The sequence below is a fragment of the Phyllobates terribilis genome, unplaced genomic scaffold (assembly GCF_046119375.1).
Source record: "Phyllobates terribilis strain yellow unplaced genomic scaffold, ASM4611937v1 Scaffold_4__5_contigs__length_816908805, whole genome shotgun sequence".
NCBI lineage: Eukaryota > Metazoa > Chordata > Amphibia > Anura > Dendrobatidae > Phyllobates > Phyllobates terribilis.
Window position 1 is genome coordinate 456186170 of NW_027362764.1, and position 22194 is coordinate 456208363.

General features: G+C 41.0%; 1 protein-coding gene across 2 annotated transcripts in view; it reads left to right on the forward strand.

The window, feature by feature from the left end:
* The window catches only part of LOC141265487 (cadherin-6-like), a 343088-nt gene that overhangs the window by 243158 nt on the left and 77736 nt on the right, over nt 1–22194 (forward strand). For both annotated transcript variants that reach the window (XM_073678638.1, XM_073678639.1), the window contains 3 exons: nt 8887–9006; nt 11272–11439; nt 15828–16015. In XM_073678638.1, the coding sequence (XP_073534739.1) occupies nt 8887–9006; nt 11272–11439; nt 15828–16015 (476 nt within the window). The remainder of the gene's footprint in view (nt 1–8886; nt 9007–11271; nt 11440–15827; nt 16016–22194) is intronic.

Genomic DNA, 22194 nt, shown 5'->3' on the forward strand with positions numbered 1-22194 from the left:
TGGTGACTGTGGAGGTCAGGTCATCTGGCGTAGCACCCCATCACTCTCCTTCTTGGTCAAATAGCCCTTACACAGCCTGGAGGTGTGTTTGGGGTCATTGTCCTGTTGAAAAATAAATGATGGTCCGACTAAATGCAAACCGGATGGAATAGCATGCCGCTGCAAGATGCTGTGGTAGCCATGCTGGTTCAGTATGCCTTCAATTTTTAACAAATCCCCAACAGTGTCACCAGCAAAGCACCCCCACGCCATCACACCTCCTCCTCCATGCTTCACAGTGGGAACCAGGCATGTAGAGTCCATCCGTTCACCTTTTCTGCTTCGCACAAAGACACGGTGGTTGGAATCAAAGATCTCAAATTTGGACTCATCAGACCAAAGCACAGATTTCCACTGGTCTAATGTCCATTCCTTGTGTTCTTTAGCTCAAACAAGTCTCTTCTGCTTGTTGCCTGTCCTTAGCAGTGGTTTCCTAGCAGCTATTTTACCATGAAGGCCTACTGCACAAAGTCTCCTCTTAACAGTTGTTGTAGAGATGTGTCTGCTAGAACTCTGTGTGGCATTGACCTGGTCTCTAATCTGAGCTGCTGTTAACTCGGATAAACTTATCCTCAGAAGCAGAGGTGACTCTTGGTCTTCCTTTCCTGGGGCGGTCCTCATGTGAGCCAGTTTCTTTGTAGCGCTTGATGGTTTTTGCAACTGCACTTGGGGACACTTTCAAAGTTTTCCCAATTTTTCGCACTGACTGACCTTCATTTCTTAAAGTAATGATGGCCACTCGTTTTTCTTTACTTAGCTGCTTTTTTCTTGCCATTATACAAATTCTGACAGTCTACTCAGTAGGACTATCAGCTGTGTATCCACCAGACTTCTGCACAACACAACTGATGGTCCCAACCCCATTTATAAGGCAAGAAATCGCACTTATTAAACCTGACAGGGCACACCTGTGAAGTGAAAACCATTTCCGGTGACTACCTCTTGAAGCTCATCAAGAGAATGCCAAGAGTGTGCAAAGCAGTCATCAAAGCAAAAGGTGGCTACTTTGAAGTACCTAGAATATAAGACATATTTTCAGTTGTTTCACACTTTTTTGTTAAGTATATAATTCCACATGTGTCAATTCATAGATTTGATGCCTTCAGTGTGAATGTACAATTTTCATAGACATGAAAATAAAGAAAAATCTTTAAATGAGAAGGTGTGTCCAAACTTTTGGTCTGTACTGTATTTGCAGCAAATGAGAAATCGTCAAAATAATAAAAAAGAAACAGTGCTTTCAGACCTCTAATAATGCAAAGAAAACAAGTTATTATTCATTTAGGTACACCAATACTCATGTTTTAACTCAGGAAGAGTTCAGAAATCAATATTTGGTGGAATAACCATGATTTTTAATCACAGCTTTCATGCGTCTTGGCATGCTTTCCACCAGTCTTTCACACTGCTTTTGGGTGACCTTATGCCACTCCTGGCACAAAAATGTAAGCAGTTCTTCTTTGTTTGATGGCTTGTGACTATCCATCTTCCTCTTGATTACATTCCAGAGGTTTTCAATGGGGTTCAGGTCTGAAGATTGGGCTGGCCATGACAGGGTCTTGATGTGGTGCTCCTTCATCCACACACTGATTGACCTAGCTGTGTGGCTCGGGGCATTGTCCTGCTGGAAAAAACAGTCCTCATAGTTGGGGAACATTGCTTGAGCAGAAGGAAGCAAGTGTTTTTCAAGGATAACCTTGTATGCGGCTTGATTCATTTGTCCTTCGCAAAGATTTACCTGCCCAATTCCAGCCTTGCTGATGCATCCCCAGATCATCACCGATCCTCCACCAAATTTCACAGTGGGTGCAAGACACTGTGGCTTGAATGCCTCTCCAGGTCTCCGTCTAACCATTAGACGACCAGATGTCTGCATCTCTGGCTGCTATGGGCATAAAAGGGGACAAACTTATGGTGTGGCACCCATGCTCCCCTGACCTCAACCCCATTGAGAACCTCTGAAGCATCATCAAAAGGAGTGTCTATGATGGCGGGAGGCAGTTCACATCTAAGCAACAGCTCTGGGAGGGTATTCTGTCCTCATGCAAAACAATTGAAGCAGAAACCATCCAAAACCTGACAAATTCAATGGACGAGAGAGTTCAGAAGCTCCTTTCGAACAAGGGGTCCTATGTGCAAATGTAACATCACCTAGAATAAAGTTTTGAGTTGAAAACTGTTTGATTTCAGTTTGTAATAACCGGCTAATGCTTATAATTTCAAAAATGACCTTTTTTTTGTTCTTTATTAAAATGAAACGGTTGAAAACTCTGATGTGCATAATAATTTGGAACATGCATTTTGAGTGCAGTTTGAGTTTTTTATTTTTTTAAAAATATACTGTTATCATAGACAGTTTGTACAAAAACCTTTCAATTGTACTCTAATAGTTATTTGACTGGAAAATTACAATGACTGCAATTCATATAGGTAATTTGGGAGAATCTGAGAAAATATTATTTGCATAAGAATTTGGAACACAGTATATATATATATATATATATATATATATATATATATATATATATATATATATATATATACAGTTGTATGAAAAAGTTTGGGCACCCCTATTAATCTTAAGCTTAATGTTTTATAAAAATTGGTGTTTTTGCAACAGCTATTTCAGTTTGATATATGTAATAACTGTTGGACACAGTAATGTTTCACCTTGAAATGAGGTTTATTGTACTAACAGAAAATGTGCAATCTGCATTCAAACAAAATTTGACAGGTGCATAAGTATGGGCACCTCACCAGAAAAGTGACATTAATATTTAGTCGATCCTCCTTTTGCAAAAATAACAGCCTCTAGTCGCTTCCTGTAGCTTTAAATGATTTCCTGGATCCTGGATGAAGGTATTTTTGACCATTCTTCTTTACAAAACAATTCCAGTTCAGTTAAATTTGATGGTCGCCGAGCATGGACAGCCCTCTTCAAATGATCCCACAGATGTTCAATGATATTCAGGTCTGGGGACTGGGATGGCCATTCCAGAACATTGTAATTGTTCCTCTGCATGAATGCCTGAGTAGATTTGGAGCAGTGTTTTGGATCATTGTCTTGCTGAAAGATCCAACCCCTGCGTAACTTCAACTTTGTCACTGATTCTTGAACATTATTGTCAAGAATCTGCTGATACTGAGTCGAATCCATGCGTCCCTCAACTTTAACAAGATTCCTGGTGCCGGCATTGGCCACACAACCCCAAAGCATGATGGAACCTCCACCAAATTTTACTGTGGGTAGCAAGTGTTTTTCTTGGAATGCTGTGTTTTTTTGCTGCCATGCATAACTCCTTTTTGTATGACCAAACAACTCAATCTTGGTTTCATCAGTCCACAGGACCTTCTTCCAAAAAGAAATTGGCTTCTCCAAATGTGCTTTTGCATACCTCAGCCGACTCTGTTTGTGGCGTGCTTGCAGAAACGGCTTCTTTCGCATCACTCTCCCATACAGCTTCTCCTTGTGCAAAGTGCGTTGTATAGTTGACCGATGCACAGTGACACCATCTGCAGCAAGTTGATGCTGCAGCTCTCTGGAGGTGGTCTGAGGATTGTCCTTGACTGATCTCACCATTCTTCTTCTCTGCCTTTCTGATGTTTTTCTTGGCCTGCCACTTCTGGCCTTAACAAGAACAGTCCCTGTGTTCTTCCATTTCCTTACTATGTTCCTCACAGTGGAAACTGACAGGTTAAATCTCTGAGACAGCTTTTTGTATCCTTCCCCTGAACAACTATGTTGAATAGTCTTTGTTTTCAGATCATTTGACAGTTGTTTTGAGGAGCCCATGATGCCACTCTTCAGAGGAGATTCAAACAGGAGAACAACTTGCAAGTGGCCACTTTAAGTAGCTTTTCTCATGATTGCATACACCTGGCTATGAAGTTCAAAGCTCAATGAGGTTACAAAACCAAAAAAAGTGCTTTAGTAAGTCAGTATAAAGTAGGTAGGAGTATTTAAAACAAGAAAATCATAAGGGTGCCCATACTTATGCACCTGTCAAATTTTGTTTGAATGCAGATTGCACATTTTCTGTTAGTACAATAAACCTCATTTCAAGGCAGAAACATTACTGTGTCCAACAGTTATTACATATATCAAACTGAAATAGCTGTTGCAAAAACACCAATTTTTATAAAACATTAAGCTTAAGATTAATAGGGGTGCCCAAACTTTTTCATATAACTGTATATATATATATATATATATATATATATATATATATATATATATATATACATGTATACATGACGCGCCCCTGGGCCTGCTGTGTCGCGCAGCGTCTCGCGCACGGGGGCTTACCCGGAACCGGATCAGATGAGGGTTGTAGTCTCCGAGTGGCGGGGACCCGATCCGTGCCCAGGGAGTCAACTCAGTGTGTGGCAGTCTTGATAGATGTTATTTGAGTGTCGACTACGCCACCCGTTGATTTGCAGCTATGGAGCTGCCGCTGCAGGGCAGACCGCTGAGGCCGGTGTAGAATTGTGCAGCGTGATAGTATAACCCCCAACGGGAGGGGTATGGCCTCAGGGCAGCCGACGTGGAAGATGAGGGTAGCAGGAACCACTCAGAGACGGTGCGGTGTAATTCAGGGTCTTTACTGGTAACAACGATAGACCCTCCCGGAGTACTTGCTAGCGAACGGGGCCTGGTCAGTCCTTGAGCAGATGGGATCTCCCCTGGCCAGGCGGAGTTGTAGGCCTCCCAAACTGACTGTACTCTTCTGGCTACCTTGCTAGAAGCGGATATAAGTAGCCCACGTCCCTGAGTGTACCGTGTGGTGCTCACCCGTATGGCCGGTGACTCGGGGCCTTCTAATGGCTTCCGCTCCACGATGGCGGCGCTGGTCCCACGCGTGTGACCGTGCCTTCGGGGTTTCTGGGCCTGAGGACCTGAAATCCCCTGCCGGTCGGCTTCTGCTGCTGGGTAAGAGTTAGTCCCCACAGCCTCGGACGCCGGGTCCGGTAAGAAAGCTTCTCAGTCAGGGCGAGCTCTGCAGCTGCCAGCCCCTGACTTGTAGTAGTATTGCTCCCACTGAGCTTCTGCTGTTTCTTCCTGTGACTGTTTCTTGTCTCTACTCTCCTTGACTGACTAACCCTGCTTCAGCCCCGGGTTTATATAGGGGAAGTTCTTCCCCTCCCAAGACTGGGCAGGAGGTGTGGCATGCACAGGATCCCTGACCAAAGGACCTCCCACCTGCTCTCAGACATAACATTACATTACTGTGGGAAACCAGACCCCTGGGGTGCCACATACATATATATTATTTTTTTCATATAAAAATATTAAAATATAATAGAAAGTAAGTTCTAAAAGAAAAAATAATAGCATATATATATTTATATATATTTTTTTCTTTCTTTTCATTTTTTTTGCTTCATGAATTTATTTTTCTGTAGCTCGGCAATGTGCAGATTTGTCAGAAGTCATGATTTACCGCAGAAAAATGACCCATGGAAGACAGATGCACATTGAATTTATCTAGACAGCACTATATGAGACTGAATATTGCCTTATCAGAATGAAAGCCCTCGGATTTGCTTGGGTCTTTTTTTTTTATATTCTTAAATACTATGGCAATGCCATTACAAAATAGGTTCTTACCCTGTTTTCTATGGATGAATGAGAAATCAGAAAATGTAAAATATGATGTTCTGACAATTGAATTGACTTTGACAGAAGAAAAGAAAATGATTAGACAACATAAGCTGACTTTTTACGTAATGGCCCTATAAATAAGTACAGATGCAGTTTGCACTAGTGCGTAGTTTTACATATACCCCCTGTTGTGTGCACTGGGGCTAAATTAATACGTTTAATAAAATTATGCTCTTTCCATCACATGAATAAAACTCATTTCATAATTATCTGTGCATTAGCCTACTTTTCACCATATGTCACTGCATTCATCCATTATCTGATTGACATATTTAACCTTGCACATCAGAAGCCTCGGAAATGGCACGAATCTGAGAAGGGGACATTTTCCTGTTGATAAAAGGATCCTTATTTTTTTTTTTACATTGAAGAGCCTGACGATATGCTGGAGCCTAATGAGCGATTGTGCAAGGATGTCTATCTTTTCTGCTTAAATGATGTACAAAGCAATTTAATGTGAATGTAAGTGGTGTATGAACCTTCCTGAGGATGGCCAGTTAATGAAACATACGTCTCATATAATAGGAATGTTTTACTAATGCTAGGAGCTATGATTCAATGCAACGCATTCATATCGAGGTGATAAGTCTGAGAGCTTTCTCTCAATGTGAAGTCCTCCCTCTTTGAAAGTAACAGTAAGAAGTAAGAATAAAAGGAAATTATAGGGATTTATTTCTGGAGAGAACATTTTACAGTTTCATTTTCCATTGAAATGTAATTTTGAAAACTCTGTGTTAAGCTATATAACTTTTACCTTGACTATATTAACGCCTCTGTGTTTAAAATGCATGGCTTAATCCAAAATGTGCTTGCTAGGGTATTACTTGTATATTAATGACGCTGCACCATGTTATTTTCTTTTCATATTTTTTTTGTGTTGGATGGGTTTGCCCATTAGCATTTATGGTATAATATACACTGTGGTTGTGCACATAGAGTTGGTGCGTATTGATTCACAGGTTCCGATCCATTGGCCATAGCAGTAATTTGTCGCCACTGGACGGGAGCCCTAAGAACCCCTCTACTACCGGATGGAACCCCCAGGTCTCATGTTTATTAGCTACATATGTGATATCGCGCTAGGTGGGCAAATCAAAAGAATAGGTACAGATGATGTCAGGTAAAAGGAGGTTTTCAGGGCTCCTGTTCAGACATTGATTCGGACCAAGTGTAGCACTTAACCTAAAGTATACATCAGGAGCTTTTCCCAACGTATAAGTTAACATCCCCATTCCCAGTCACCAAACGGAGGACAAATGTCTGCTCTTTTTTGCTTAGTTTGACTACTATATGCCTCTGCATATTGTTCATTTAACTGTGTAGAAAAACACAGCATACAGCCACAAAAATGTATACCATGTAGTACACTTGTATACAATGAGTCCCTATGGGTAACTAATGCCCAGGCATCCATTCTGCTTATCAATACCCATGTTTGATATTTGAGGGTCTTTCTACTGGGACCCAAACCGATCTATAAAACAAGGGCTACCACATCTACCTCTAATAACTGTAAATCCAGCGTTTCTCCATGGTTCCCCTCCCTCCCCCCGGCAGGGATGCTGACATGCTTACTAACTCGGTCGCCCAGCTGCGTCCTCTGCTCCGGCATCCGCCACGGCTCCTGTGTCCCAGGGCCTGCACACAACACAGAGGTCTCTTGGCAGCACACTTAGGGCATGCGTGCTCCCTTCTTCTTAAAGGGTTAGTGTGTGCACTCTGGATATATCACCAGCCAATAGCTGGGAGATACTGAGTATTTAAGGCACCTTCCCTTGTAGGGAGGTGCCTGAGGAACTTTAGTGCATTGTTAGTTCTTGCTTGCTACTTAGTTGTTAGGTCCCTGTATTCTTCCAGTCTGAACCTGATCCTGAACCCATCCTGCCTCTACCTTGTCTTAACCTGAACCCACCTTGTCTGAGTTTGAGTCTTAACCTTTACCAGTCCAGTCTGAACTAGTACATGTGACCCTGTACCTGATTCCATCCTGTGTTCCTGAACCGGCCCTGTCTGAACTTGTTCCAGTATTCGTTGTATTTATCCATTCATCCAGTGTATGAGATCCTGGTTTGTCTGGCTCTCCAAGTTCATTGCTGCATCCCTGCCCCTTTGGGGTCAGCTACTGCCGTACCAGGGACTGGCCTGGTGTGGTATCTGCAGCACAAGCCTAACCTCACCATCAGAGGCTCTATTGAAGACCAGGTATCCACTTAGTTAGGCTCCTCCAGGGTAAGCCTGGCCCTGTGGTGCAGTGGGCCCACACTCACCAGTGTGACAATAGACGTCAACATGATATCCCTAGCTTAAAGGGGTTCTGTGTGAATGGGAAATAGAGATAGAAAAAAGAAGGAAACAAATAAAGAAACTATAAATACATTATAATAAATATATTATAATAGAAAATGTTGTTATGAATAAATTCCTAAATTCCTTTAAATAGCATATTACAATTGTTTTATTTAGGGAGGTAATCAGTATACAATTACAACGGCCGCCATCCTGTTACATTGACGGAAACCTTTTCTAGGTGAAGTGCCTGTGACCATGTGCAGATGAAACAGAGGCATGTGGTAATGGAAGTTGAAAGTAGGCCCCCTGGTCATTAGACCATAGTGTAAGTGGAATGATGGGTGGGTCCATGTGTAATGAGGTCAGAATACATTGTAGATATGAAGGCAGGAGAGGGGTCACACGTGGTATTAACTGTGTACTGTCACAATAGGTGCTGCCCTCTAGGGGCTTTTTGCTACATCTCCTGGCTACATTGGCAAGCATATCACTATCAAATCAAGAGGATTATTATTTAGCACAGAAATGGTAAAATATTAATACAACTTTATAGTAACTGATATACAAGTCACCTCATCCTATACTGTTTTATATTCGTAAGTAAATAGTGTTTGCATACATAGTGTTATATGATTTTAAATTATCTCCTTGCTTGTCTGATTCTATCTCCTCTCTTTTCTCATAATCTTTTATTTTTCTTTCATTTCACTCTTTTCTCTTGATCTTTCCACTTTCGGCTTTTTTTTCTCACTTGTCCCTTTCATCCTGTCTCATTCATTTCATTATTTTTCAATCACTCAGTCATCACTTTCAGTTAAATTCTCATGTTCTTTCTCTCACTTTGCTCGTGAAAACCTTTTTTGCTAATTCCGCCATCCCCTTTGTTTTCATTGCAGGAACATTTGTCGTTCAAGTCACAGCCAATGATGCAGACGATCCGACCTATGGAAATAGTGCAAAAGTCGTCTACAGTATTCTGCAGGGACAGCCATACTTCTCAGTCGAGTCTGAGACAGGTCAGGAGACCTTAGCTGTATCTTTGTTTCGGTAATTGAAGATGACATGTTAAGTCAAGCTAGGACATACTAGACAAAACTTGAAAGAGATTACATTTTCCACCCTGCACAAACTGACAAACTCAATCGAGCAAGACATCTGTAAGCATGACACCAATGTTATTAGAACCTAAGAATCAAAGCTGAAATATAATTAGGGTTGTACACAAAATAGCTTCTCTTGGAACAAGAAATAGGACTGAGATTTCATCCAAATAACCAAGGCACTCTACACTCACTCATAGTAACCGGATAAGTATTGGGATATAAGACACTTTGAAGATCTTGTCATACTAGGTACTTTGATACAATAGGCAAGTTTTTCTTCATTCTTTCAGATTCAATATTCATACAAATTAATAATTTCTATGTGCATATATTATTAAAGAGACAAGAAACATCATACGTAAATCTGTTACTACTACCTCTTAATCTCTTTCGAACCGATCAGCTTTACCTATTCAGCCTGAGGGGTTCGAAGAGGAAAAGACAGAAACATTGCTCACCTGTTAGCTCCCTCAACGCTCCAGCACTGACAAAGGGAATCTGTCAGCAGGTTTTTGCTACCTCATCTGAGAGCAGCATGATATAGGCAAAGAGACTCTGAATCCAACGATGTATCACTTAGATTACTGGGTGCAGCCGTTCTCGCACAATCAGAGCTTTTAGCTTTAGCAATACAGCAGAGCTGAGGAAGCTAACCCCACCCACACCAGGCTCTGTATATACAATGTTCATAGACAGTGGGCTGCCTATCACAGGAAGGGGCGTGTCGGACGAGGAGGCATGTGCTGCTGTGTCCCAGCAATGATAAGCTCCTGGTGCTAAAACAATCATTGTAAGCAAAGAAACCATGGAGCTTGATAAGAGAGGCATTATTGAAATCTGTGTTTTAACCCCTACAGCATGCTGTCTTCAGATAACATAGCAAAAACCCGCTGACAGATTCCCTTTCAATTGAAGATTTTAGCTTCTCTGCTGCAATAACACCCGGACTCCATCACTCGCAATTTTAAAGCCAATTAAGTCTATGGTTAAGTCTTGGACAATCCCTTTTATACATACAGTGTATAATCAAGGTTAGAAGACATATGCATACACACATATACAACTTAAGTGAATCAAAAAACACATTTACCTAGCGACTTATACACATTAATGATGCTGGGCCTGCACTGATTAACAGTGCAATGCCTTTTAGAAATGCAAATGTAATTATCATGTTCTTATTTTGTTTCTTACACATCATTATATTGTGCTCGGAGGAAAATGCATCACACGTAGGAAGGTATTTGAATTAATGTCTATGCCATTAACAGATGCGGCATCGCCACAACAAAAATACACGATAGTGAATACTGCCTTACACGAAGTCACATCTGACAGGTATAAAACATATTCATCGGGTTTGTTGTATAATTATTTCCAGGAAATAAATCTTACACTTCAATAACTTAGGAATTTATATGTACTCCTAATGCATGAACTGTAGCAAATGTGTAAAAAATACCTAAGCAAGGGTGTATTTACATCACCCAATATTGAAGTCTTAGGCTGTGTGCCCACTATGCGTTTTTTAAGCGTTTCCGCATCAGCAATTCCGCTGCAAAAACGCTTAAAAATCGCTTGATAGAAGGTCTGCTATGTTCCCCAATGATAATCCGCATGTGCTGTGCACAACCCCTTTAACTGTGAGAAAGACAAATAGTTACAGCAATAGCTCTATTAGCCTCATTGTGTAGTAATCCTGTTCAGGTCTCCTAATTATAAAGTATTTTCTTATTATAAAACCCCTGCATGGTTGCCCCCAAAGTACCCTGTGCTCCCTTTTTTATAACCCCACTATCCACCATCCTGTGTCCTGAGAGCATACTCTCTTGGAGAAACTGCTCTGTGTGTATTGCGCTATCGCTCAATAAGTAGATGTTACAACTAGACTGCAATAAAAAGAGAACTTTATTTTTCTCCTTGTTAAACAAAGAAAAATGTCTGCTGGCTGAAAGTAGTAGAGAAGACCAAGGGGAAAAATCTAGCTGTTATAATAAAAACCTTTCTCCTCTTTTATTATCACCCGGGCACTTCCAAGCAAGCTGTAAATACACACTGTAACGAGCGCCGTTGACTTCAGTGAATGTTTATGGATCTCCCGACGCTCAATATGTAGGTCACTCGTATTGTCACAAGGACGCTCTTCAATATTATACAATCATTACTTTTATATCGCAGGTGTCATCAAGACCGCATTGCCAAATATGGATAGAGAAAACAAGGAGCATTATCAAGTGGTGATCCAGGCCAAAGACATGGGGGGACAGATGGGAGGACTGTCCGGCACCACAACTGTAAATATCAATCTATCAGATGTCAATGACAACCTTCCGCGCTTCCCTCAGAGTAAGATCCATTTACTGTTTATTTTCTTCTGAGCTGTTCCAGATTACGGAAAAATAAGAACTAAGGCAGAGAAACGGTTTCCTCACATTTTTAAACCCGTAGGGATGAAAATAGCATTAAATGTTGCTCTGCGGAGCATTTTGATTTATTTTGCTGGCAGATTTTTCAGCCTTCCGGCTTTACCGGGATATTTTGAATTCTGTATATCCTATATATCGATGTGAAGGATAATGTCTTTGTTTAGAATTGAACGGCGTCTGCTCTTACCCTGAACAAGAGCGCCTAACGTTTATTCCTTTGAGAAACTATTTGTGATTCCTTTAACCATGAAATGTAATCATGTTTGAAATGAATGTATCTTTACACATTTTCTTTGGCGTGCATTTCAAATCTCTGAAGCTTTAACTTATTTTATTCTCGGAGTTCATCACAGTGTAGCATCTGTCTTTCGGCTCCCACTGTTGTTTGTCAGGGAGCAATACCATAAAACAAAAGTCCTAGAAAGAAAGCCTCACAAAAGTGCTGTAATTGCATTATGGAATAAAAATGGAGTCAATACTTCAAATGTCCTCTGTCTAGCCCTAGGCTGTCCATTACATCTGTAGTGTTTGCTAAAACACCCAAAAGAACATTTTTCAATGTAACCCAATCAGACGTTTGGGATTATTGGCCAGGAAACATTTGCTATGTAGGAAATAGGCCATGATGTTGTATTTACCTTGTGCAGTGCCATTTCTAGACTGTGTAAGACTGTTAAAGAACGTTTTTACAAAATTTACTTGTTGAAATATCTTAGGCTGATTCATTTAGAATTGGAACCTTTTGTATAAAGCTGCTTGTTCCTCCACATGTGTTCTCACATGCTGCGTTCCCGGCAGAAAGAGATTATTGTGTTCTTTGGCCATCTAGTACAGTGGAAAGCTAGTTTTATTTCAGGAATGATACACACAAAAGAACAAAGATGAGGTACACAAATGATCATCCGCACCTTTGTTGTGACCAAAATTGTTATTATTGCAAATAAAAAAATATATGCATGAAATACAATGGGGTAACAACACAATACGAGCAGATGGGTGAACTTTGAAGACCCCCATGCAAATTAAACCATTGTTGTCCATACCTGCCTTTTTCAAAAACACTGGCCAACCATCTTTTGTGTATAGGGGCCACCCAACTCTCGCGACTGATAATATTAGGAGATAAGGATGGGGCAGCTTGAATTCAAACCTTATGTTCTCCAGGAAAACAACTTGTTGCCAGATGAGTGTAGCACTAGCTTAGGCCTCTTCACAGAGAAACACATGAACGCTCAAAGTAAATGGGTGGGCTTTCCACTCCTGGATGCTTTAAAAGCCCCCATACACATTAGATAGTTATCGGACGAATGCTGATTTGGTCAATTGTTTGTCCAACAGTTATTTTAGCCAGCTGTTCCATACACAGGAGTGCTCGCTCTGCAGTGCTCTCCTGTGTTCTTTATGAGAGAGCCACTGTCAGCATACCTCTTAGAAAACAAAAGGTTCCGCAAATATACTGGATCCTTTACTTCTCCAACAACATCTGTCAGAACCCCCATACACCTTAGACTGTGACTGTACCCATCGATATTGGCAGTTTCAGCTGACGTTAATCTAATGTGAATAGGGGCCTTAAGACTCCCCACCTGATGTTTCCCTACTTCTTCTCAACAACCCTCTCACAGCATGTTTTCTCACATAGACATTAACACTTTCTGAACATTTACTGAATATGTAGCCTCCAGGTAGGTTCACTTACCTCCAGGTAAATACAGTGGTGCCAAGTGGGAGAATTGTATTTCATATGTAAGAGCTCTTCACATGCACAGCACCATGGAATTAATGGTGCTTTAAAAATAAAATATCAATATTGATATACACTGCTCAAAAAAATAAAGGGAACACTCAAATAACACATCCTAGATCTGAATGAATGAAGTATTCTCATTGAATACTTTGTTCTGTACAAAGTTGAATGTGCTGACAACAAAATCCTACAAAAGTCATCAATGGAAATCAAATTTATTAACCAATGGAGGCCTGGATTTGGAGTCACCTCCAAAATTAAAGTTGAAAAACACACTACAGGCTGATCCAACTTTGATGTAATGTCCTTAAAACAAGTCAAAATGAGGCTCAGTGTTGTGAGTGACCTCCACGTGCCTGTATGACCTCCCTACAGTGCCTGGGCATGCTCCTGATAAGGTTGCGGATGGTCTCCTGTGGGATCTCCTCCCAGACCTGGACTAAAGCATCCACCAACTCCTGGACAGTCTGTGGTGCAATGTGACGTTGGTGGATGGAGCGAGACATGATGTCCCAGATGTGCTCAATCGGATTCAAGTCTGGGGAACGGGCGGGTCAGTCCATAGCTTCAATGCCTTCATCTTGCAGGAACTGCTGACACACTCCAGCCACATGAGGTCTGGCATTGTCCTGCATTAGGAGGAACCCAGGGCCAACCGCACCAGCATATGGTCTCACAAGGGGTCTGAGGATCTCATCTCGGTACCTAATGGCAGTCAGGCTACCTCTGGTGAGCACATAGAGGGCTGTGCAGCCCTCCAAAGAAATGCCACCCCAAACCGTTATTTACCCACTGCCAAATCGGTCATGCTAAAGGATGTTGCAGGCAGCAGATCGCTGTCCACGGTGTCTACAGACTCTGTCATGTCTATCACATGTGCTCAGTGTGAACCTGCTTTCGTCTGTGAAGAGCACAGGGCGCCAGTAGCGACTTTGCCAATCCTGGTGTTCTGTGGCAAATGCCAAGCATCCTGCACGGTGTTGGGCTGTGAACACAACCCCCATCTGTGGACGTCGGACCCTCATACCACCCTCATGGAGTCGGTTTCTAACCGTTTGTGCAGACACATGCACATTTGTGGCCTGCTGGAGGTCATTTTGCAGGGCTCTGGCAGTGCTCCTCTTGTTCCTCCTTGCACAAAGGCGGAAGTAGCGGTCCTGCTGCTGGGTTGTTGCCATCCTACGGCTCCCTCCACGTCTCATGGTAGCGCCTCCAGCCTCTGGACACTACGCTGACAGACACAGCAAACCTTCTTCCTACAGCTCGCATTGATGTGCCATCCTGGATGAGCTGCACTACCTGAGCAACTTCTGTGGGTTGTAGAGTCCGTCTCATGCTACCACGAGTGTGAAAGCACAACGAACATTCAAAAGTGACCAAAACATCAGCCAGAAAGCATTAGTACTGAGATGTGGTCTGTGGTCCCCACCTGCAGAAGCACTCCTTTATTGAGGGTGTCTTGATAATTGGCAATAATTTCCATCTATTGTCTATTCCATTTGCACAACAGCATGTGAAATTGATTGTCAATCAGTGTTGCTTCCTAAGTGGACAGTTTGATTTCACAGAAGTTTGATTTACTTGGAGTTATATTCTGTTGTTTAAGTGTTCCCTTTATTTTTTTGAGCAGTGTATATGCCAATATCTGTCTGCATACCTTTGCCAAATGACTGCTTAGGGCCAGTTTCACATCCCCGTTTCACAGTCTGATATATATGCTTATGAGGCTGTTGTATTTTAGTAAAGTACTGTACAAACTGCCCATCCATAAATATGCTAAAGATATTCCCTGATATCTCCCTCATAGCAAAGTTATGCCGGACTATAATCTTTTTTTTATTCCATACTAACGACAGTTAATGACATAAAAAAATAAATGACATCTGGTGCACAATATAGATATAACATTGAGCGAAATATGTTTTAAAGCATCAGTCAGGCCCAGGCTGGATTTTTTGGTCAACTTAGGGTGATGCAGTAAAAACTAGGCATCTGGTGGCAGCTAGTCAAATGTCAGGCACGTTTGCGACTCATCGTGTGGAGGTTAGTCATTCATGTGTCTTTGCTATACATAAGATAGGCCATTCTGCTTCATGTCACTGACTGTGAAATGCAAATCCGACCAGTTCACTTCCCTGACATATGCTTGGCACATACATATCGTGGTTGGCTTAGAAGCTTGCAAGTAATAAAATATACAAATATTATAAAATATTGGAAAGTTTTGTACAGTGCTTTGTCCTCAGACAGCCCATGTCAATATCCAGACCTGCCCGTCTCTTGATGCTTCATTATATGCAACTTACAAAGAACTGAACTTGTTTTCTTATTTGCTGCACAACTACATAGGGAAATGTTAGTTGTATCACAAAAATATAAAAATAATTTCTGATTCTTGCCCGGTTCCCCTGATTCCAGTAATGCACTCATTGCTCTACTACTTCTGTCACTTTAATCTGTTTGCGGTGTTTTTGTCGCAAGTCTGTTCAAATAATATTTTCTGAAGCTTTGTGAAGGGACCATTAAAACATTTTTGAAAGCTTCTATTCCTCATTCTCCAGGTACCTATCAATTCCGGACCCCCGAGTCGTCTCCTGTGGGTACTGCAATTGGCAGAATCAAAGCTAATGATGCAGATGAAGGTGTGAATGCCGAGACAGAATACAAAATCATTGATGGAGATGAACACAACATGTTTCAAATCATCACAGACAAGGAGACGCAGGAAGGAGTTGTTATTGTCAAAAAGGTAACTGAAAGGGAATTTAAAAAGTGCAAAGGAAAGCTTTTCTTCTTACCAAGGAAGAAGTAAATAGCTATTTTTGGTCTGGCGTTTCTTAGATGCATAATTGATTGCAATGAGTGTCAGAAAGGAAGATGCTCTTTTTTAAGATTTTGCTTATTGCATATTCGAAAGATATAAAGCGACATTAAAAGCGCAATTATATTCTTCACATACTCACTCCTAGTATTCCCCTTTGGATTTCTTATCTCCACTATGTAAAACATTGGCAATTTTCCTTGTGTTGATAGGCTTTAATTAATGTCCATTAGAAGGGAAGATATTTAAGAGAAATTTGTTGGCTTTGTTTCTAGGGCATTTCATCGCTGCCCTAATTTAGAAAGATGACACATTTTGTGTCAAGAATTACAACACTTATTTGGAACTGTGCAAAAACCTAGGGAAAGAGGTGTAATAAAAACTTATGGTACAAGCTCCAACATAGGGTTTCTCACTTCCATAAAAGTTCTGTGTAAACATTGAAATAGGCACAATGAATTATTTGTCAGCCTGGTATGCGCAGGTATTCCAAGCATAGCATTATGGCAGCCATAGTCCTAATTGCAGGAGCCTTAAGTTAAATTGATTGCCGGTAGCCAGCAGCCATCAGTGATCATTTAATAGTATTTATATGATTCATTTATTGTGATCAGCTATTTCTCTGCCTCGCCTAGTTTCCATTGGAAGTGACCGGCCGATGCCTGTATAGACCTGGGGATATGCTGACAACACATGATTATTTTTTTGCCTGCGTAAAAAAAGGGATCAATGACAAAATACCGCTAGAAAAATATAAAAAAGTGAGAGTCCTCAGTGGTTGGTACATTTTAATGGCTGACTGAAAAAATGGCAACAAGTAGCAGCTTTCCAGGCTACTCAGGGCTCTTCATCATAGAATATTAGAGTTGGAAGGGACCTCCAGGGTCATGTTGTCCAATCCCCTGCTCAATGCTGGATTCACTAAACCATCTCAGACAGATGTCTGTCCAGTTTCTGTTTGATGACTTCCATTGAAGGAGAACTCCCCACCTCTCATGGCCGCCTGTTCCACTCATCGATCAACTTTACTGTCAAAAAGTTTTTTTCTGATATCTAATCTGCATCTACTCCCTTTCAGTTTCATTCCATTGCTTCTTGTGCTTCCATGTGCAAATGAGAATAAGGATGATCCCTCTGCACTGTGACATCCCTTCAGATATTTGTAGACCGCTATTAAGTCTTCTCTAAGCCTTCTTTTTTGCAAGCTAAACATTCCCAAATCCTTTAACCGTTCCTCTTAGTGATAGCATGCATGCAGTCTGCTCACCATTCTGGTCTCTCTTCTCTGAGTTTGATCCAGTTTTTCGATGTCTTTTTTAAGAATTGGTGCCCAAAACTGGACACAGCATTCCAGATGAGGACTAACCAAGGAGGAGTAGAGGGGGATCATTACGTCACGTCATCTAGACTCTAAGCTTCTCTTAATGCATCCCATCCCTATTATTTATTCTATTAGCTAACATGGTACAAAGATATATTTTTCCTGTATCTACGGTATATTACCACTAGTCGTTCAAAAACTGTTTCGATTGGAAAATTATCGCCCCACGAAAAAAGCCAATTTGCTATTTTGCATGGTGTAGGTGCCTATTGAATTACATTTAATTCATCCGAGAGCTGAAAAATACATAGCAAAAAATACAAGAACTAGGACTATACAAAAGACAAAAATTTGTGTTTACTTTTAATTGCTTAAATATTTCTAGCTCAGGACTTCAGTGTCAAATCTGCTTCTATAAACCAAATGTAAGAACCTACTGAGATGTTGTCAAGTAGACATATATAGAGGCAAATGTACTGACGGGAATGCAATCCGCAACAGTAAGCAACAGACCACTGAGGTGTCAGCCGCTCCTAGGACCTCCTATGGAGAGGCTGTGAAGATGTGTGAGAAGCCAGGCAAAGTTTGATTGCCAATTAGTGATACCTTGGCATGGTTTGGAGAACCCTGTGATAGATAACAAGCACACAGACAATGTTCATTGATGGTAGGTGAAGTAATGAATTGATGTTTGATTTCACAATTGTGCAAGCCATCCTTATGCCACAGATTAGTGGATTTATAATCCAAGCAGCATAAAGTGACAAATAGGCAGAATAAATAATTGCACATGAGACTTGTCAAGCTGGAAACCCATGCCAAGTCTGCCGAGTCGTTGATGCTCCATGCAGAGATGATCATTGACAAGCATGTCTATTTGTACAGCCAAGCACTCATCTTTTATATGTTTGTAATAAGAAGACAGCCTTTATGTGAAAAGCTTTTATCTGTCACAACAACAGGTAGCACCAGATCTAATAAAATATATATGTGTAGTAAATGTAAATACTGTATCTGTATCCAGAGCCCAAATCAAATGTGATGTCTCCCGTCTCTATCAGGAAGTGTCTATGACATTGGTGCAAAAGCTTTAATGTAGGCTCGTGACATCTAGAGCAGCTTCCTACTGTGTATTAGATCGCATGTCAAAGCATGAGCTAATATATGTCATAGTGGACTCTTAGTTCTATATTGTTTGCACAATGAAAAGATAATAAATAAGAAGGAGGCATGTACGGGTATTTTACGGGGACCTTCTGCTGTGTGTGTGGTTACATTAAGAAGATGCTTTCATTGTGCTTTTCCCACAGAGGTGTTGTGGGTATGGTACTATACATTACACTTTCAACTTGGGACAATGACATTAGAATTACACTTCTACAATACCTTTAGGCTATGGCTACATGGCAACATGTCTTACGGGACACTGAAAGCACAGCGGCACATTGCGACATTGGATGTAAGGATTTCCTATTGTGTCGCATTGCGACCTGCCACATACTGCGACATAGAGTCGCACAATACTTTTGCCTTAAACGTCACTGCAAATCACACTCGAATTGCGACTTATATGCGACTTATTTGCAACTTACCTGTTTTATTTACAGCATAATCAGATTTCTAAAATAGTCACACAACCGCAAGTCACACACATGTTGAACAAGTGTTTTTGTTCAGTGTATTGCTGTCGCGCAACACAAGTCACCTTGTAGCCCTAGCTTAACGGGAGGCCGACACTGCCATGGTACACCAATATTAGCAATAGATGATGAGGGCAGCTCACATTCTCCTCTCCCTCCATGCTCAGAGCCTAAAGGTGAATTTATACTGCACAATTATCCTGAATCAGCGTGAACACTCAGTTCCCTAGAATCATGCAGTGTAAACAGGTTCAACCAATGAACAAGCAAAACCTTTGTTCATTGAGAAAAAATATCTTTTGGTTTGCCCAAAACATCTCCACTCAAGGCAGAACATCTTCCTGTGTAATCCGGACCTGCACTGCCAAAAACAATGGCAGCCTATGCGCACTAAACAATCTATAACTTATCATTGAGTATTCATCTGAAGTGGACCCTTATACTGACCATACTCAGTAGATAACTGATAGTCAAACGTTCATTCAGTCATCAGCTTTCTACATGAACCCATCTAATCACATGCTCACTCAGCTTGTCCGATCTAGCGTGTGATCTCAGTAGACAGAGGGAGTAAACCTCAGGCAGCGGCTTATTACTCTGTGAATAAAGGGATCGGGCATTTGAAGTTCAGTTGTTCAAACCTTATGTCTCCTGACATTGGGGAATCAGGAGGCCCCCAAGCAAAATGGATAGTCGGTCCCACCGAAGTTAGTGGGATCAGCCAATGCACATCTAACATATAAGGCCATCTTAAAGCAAAGGTCACGGAGTATGCCCAGAACACTCTCCTACAGAAGTCAATGAGTTGTTTCTGATCTTGTTTTCCCACTACCAGACATTGGCTAAAAAGCTAATCTTTGGATATGTTGTTAAAGCAACTTAAATAAGATGACCGACTCATGTTCTGTTCAGAAAATTGAGAAAGCATGAATGCCATCTCTGCATCAATGGCAAATCTACAGTATATCTAATATGCATTTTCTCCGTAGAAGACTTGTGGGAGGATACAATATTTTTTGATGAACAACATTCACAAAACATGGGATGCTAATGCCCAGACCCCTTTTTTAATTTTTAGCTGACATATACAGTGAAGGAAATAATTATCTGATGCCTTGCTGTTTTTGTAAGTTTGCCCACTAACAAAGACATGAACAGTCTATCATTTTAAGGGTAGGTTAATTTTAACATTGAGAGATAGAATATCCAAAAAAAAATAAAGAAAATCACATTGTATAAATTAGATACATTTATTTGCACTTTGCAGTGAGAAATAAGTATTTGATCCCTCTGGCACACAACACTTAATACTTGGTGGCAAAACCCTTGTTGGCAAGCACAGCAGTCAGATGTTTTTTGTAGTTGATGATGAGGGTTGCGCACATGTCAGGAGGAATTTTGGTCCACTCCTCTTTGCAGATCATCTCTAAATCATTAAGACTTTGAGGCTGTCGCTTGGCAACTCGGAGCTTCAACTCCTTTCATAAGTTTTCTATGGGATTAAGGTCTGGAGACTGGCTAGGCCACTCCATGACCTTACTGTGCTTCTTTTTGAGCCACTCTTTTGTTGCCTTGGCTGTATGTTTTGGGTCATTGTCTTGCTGGAAGACCCAGCCACGACCCATTTTTAATGTCCTGGCGGAGGTAAGGAGGTTGTCAGTCAGGATTTTACGGTACATGGCTCCATCCATTCTCCCATTGATGCAGTGAAGTAGTCCTGTGCCCTTAGCAGAGAAACACCCCCAAAACATAATGTTGACACCTCCATGCTTGACAGTGGGGACGGTGTTCTTTGGGTCATAGGCAGCATTTCTCTTCCTCCAAACACAGCGAGTTGAGTTAATGCCAAAGAGCTAAATTTTTGTCTCATCTGACCACAGCACCTTCTTTTAATAACTCTCAGAATCATCTAGGTGTTCATTGGCAAACTTCAGACGGGCCTGCACATGTGCCTTCTTGAGCAGGGGGACCTTGTAGGCACTGCAGGATTTTAAACCTTTAAGGCATAATGTGTTACCAATGGTTTTCTTGGTGACTGTGGTCCCAGCTGCCTGGAGATCATTAACAAGTTCCCCCTGTGTAGTTTTAGTCTGATCTCTCACCTTCCTCATGATCAAGGATACCCCACAAGGTAATATTTTGCATAGTGCCCCAGATCGATGTCGATTGACAGTCATTTTGTATTTCCTCCATTTTCTTACTATTGCACCAACAGTTGTCTCCTTCTCACCCAGCGTCTTACTTATGGTTTTGTAGCCCATTCCAGCTTTGTGCAGGTCTATGATTTTGCCCCTGACATCCTTAGAAGGCTCTTTGGTCTTGCCCATGTTGTAGAGGTTAGAGTCTGACTGATTAATTGAGTCTGTAGACAGGAGTCTTTTATACAGGTAACTATGTAAGACAGCTGTCTTTAATGCAGGTAACGAGTTGATTAGGAGCGTCTAACTGGTCTGTAGGAGCCAGAACTCATAATGGTTTGTAGGGGATCAAATACTTATTTCTCACTGCAAAATGCAAAAAAATGTATCTAATTTATACAATGTGATTTTCTTGATTGATTTTTTGGATATTCTATCTCTCAATGTTAAAATTAACCTACCCTTAAAATTATAGACTGTTCATGTGTTTGTCAGTGGGCAAACTTACAAAAACAGCAAGGAATCGAATGCTTATTTCCTTCACTGTATATGTTCCTTATCTCCCCCAACAATCATCTCCACAGGGCCCCCATACACATTAGACTGTTAACTAAAGCTTTCGATACCGGTGGGTTTGGCTGATAGTCTGTTGTGTGTGGGGGGCTTCATGAGATTATGCTTCCTTTCTTAAAGGTGAAAATATTGACTCCCTTTTCAAAGTAATCTATTGAATTTGTATTATTTTCATTCAGCACACTTACTTAACAAATATAATCAACACCTATAGCTTGAAGTTGTAACTAACCTGTTAATGTGTGTACAAAATATACAGTTCTCATTTTGTCTTTTTCTTCAGTGAATTTTAATAACTGTTCCAAGCTCCCGAGCAAGGACAAATTATCATATAAATTACAAAAGGAAAAAAGCATAATTAAAAATGGTTAATTTTCATTTTTTTTACCTGTGTATGTGTGTAGAAACATATATTCTCTGTATATTGACAAGGAG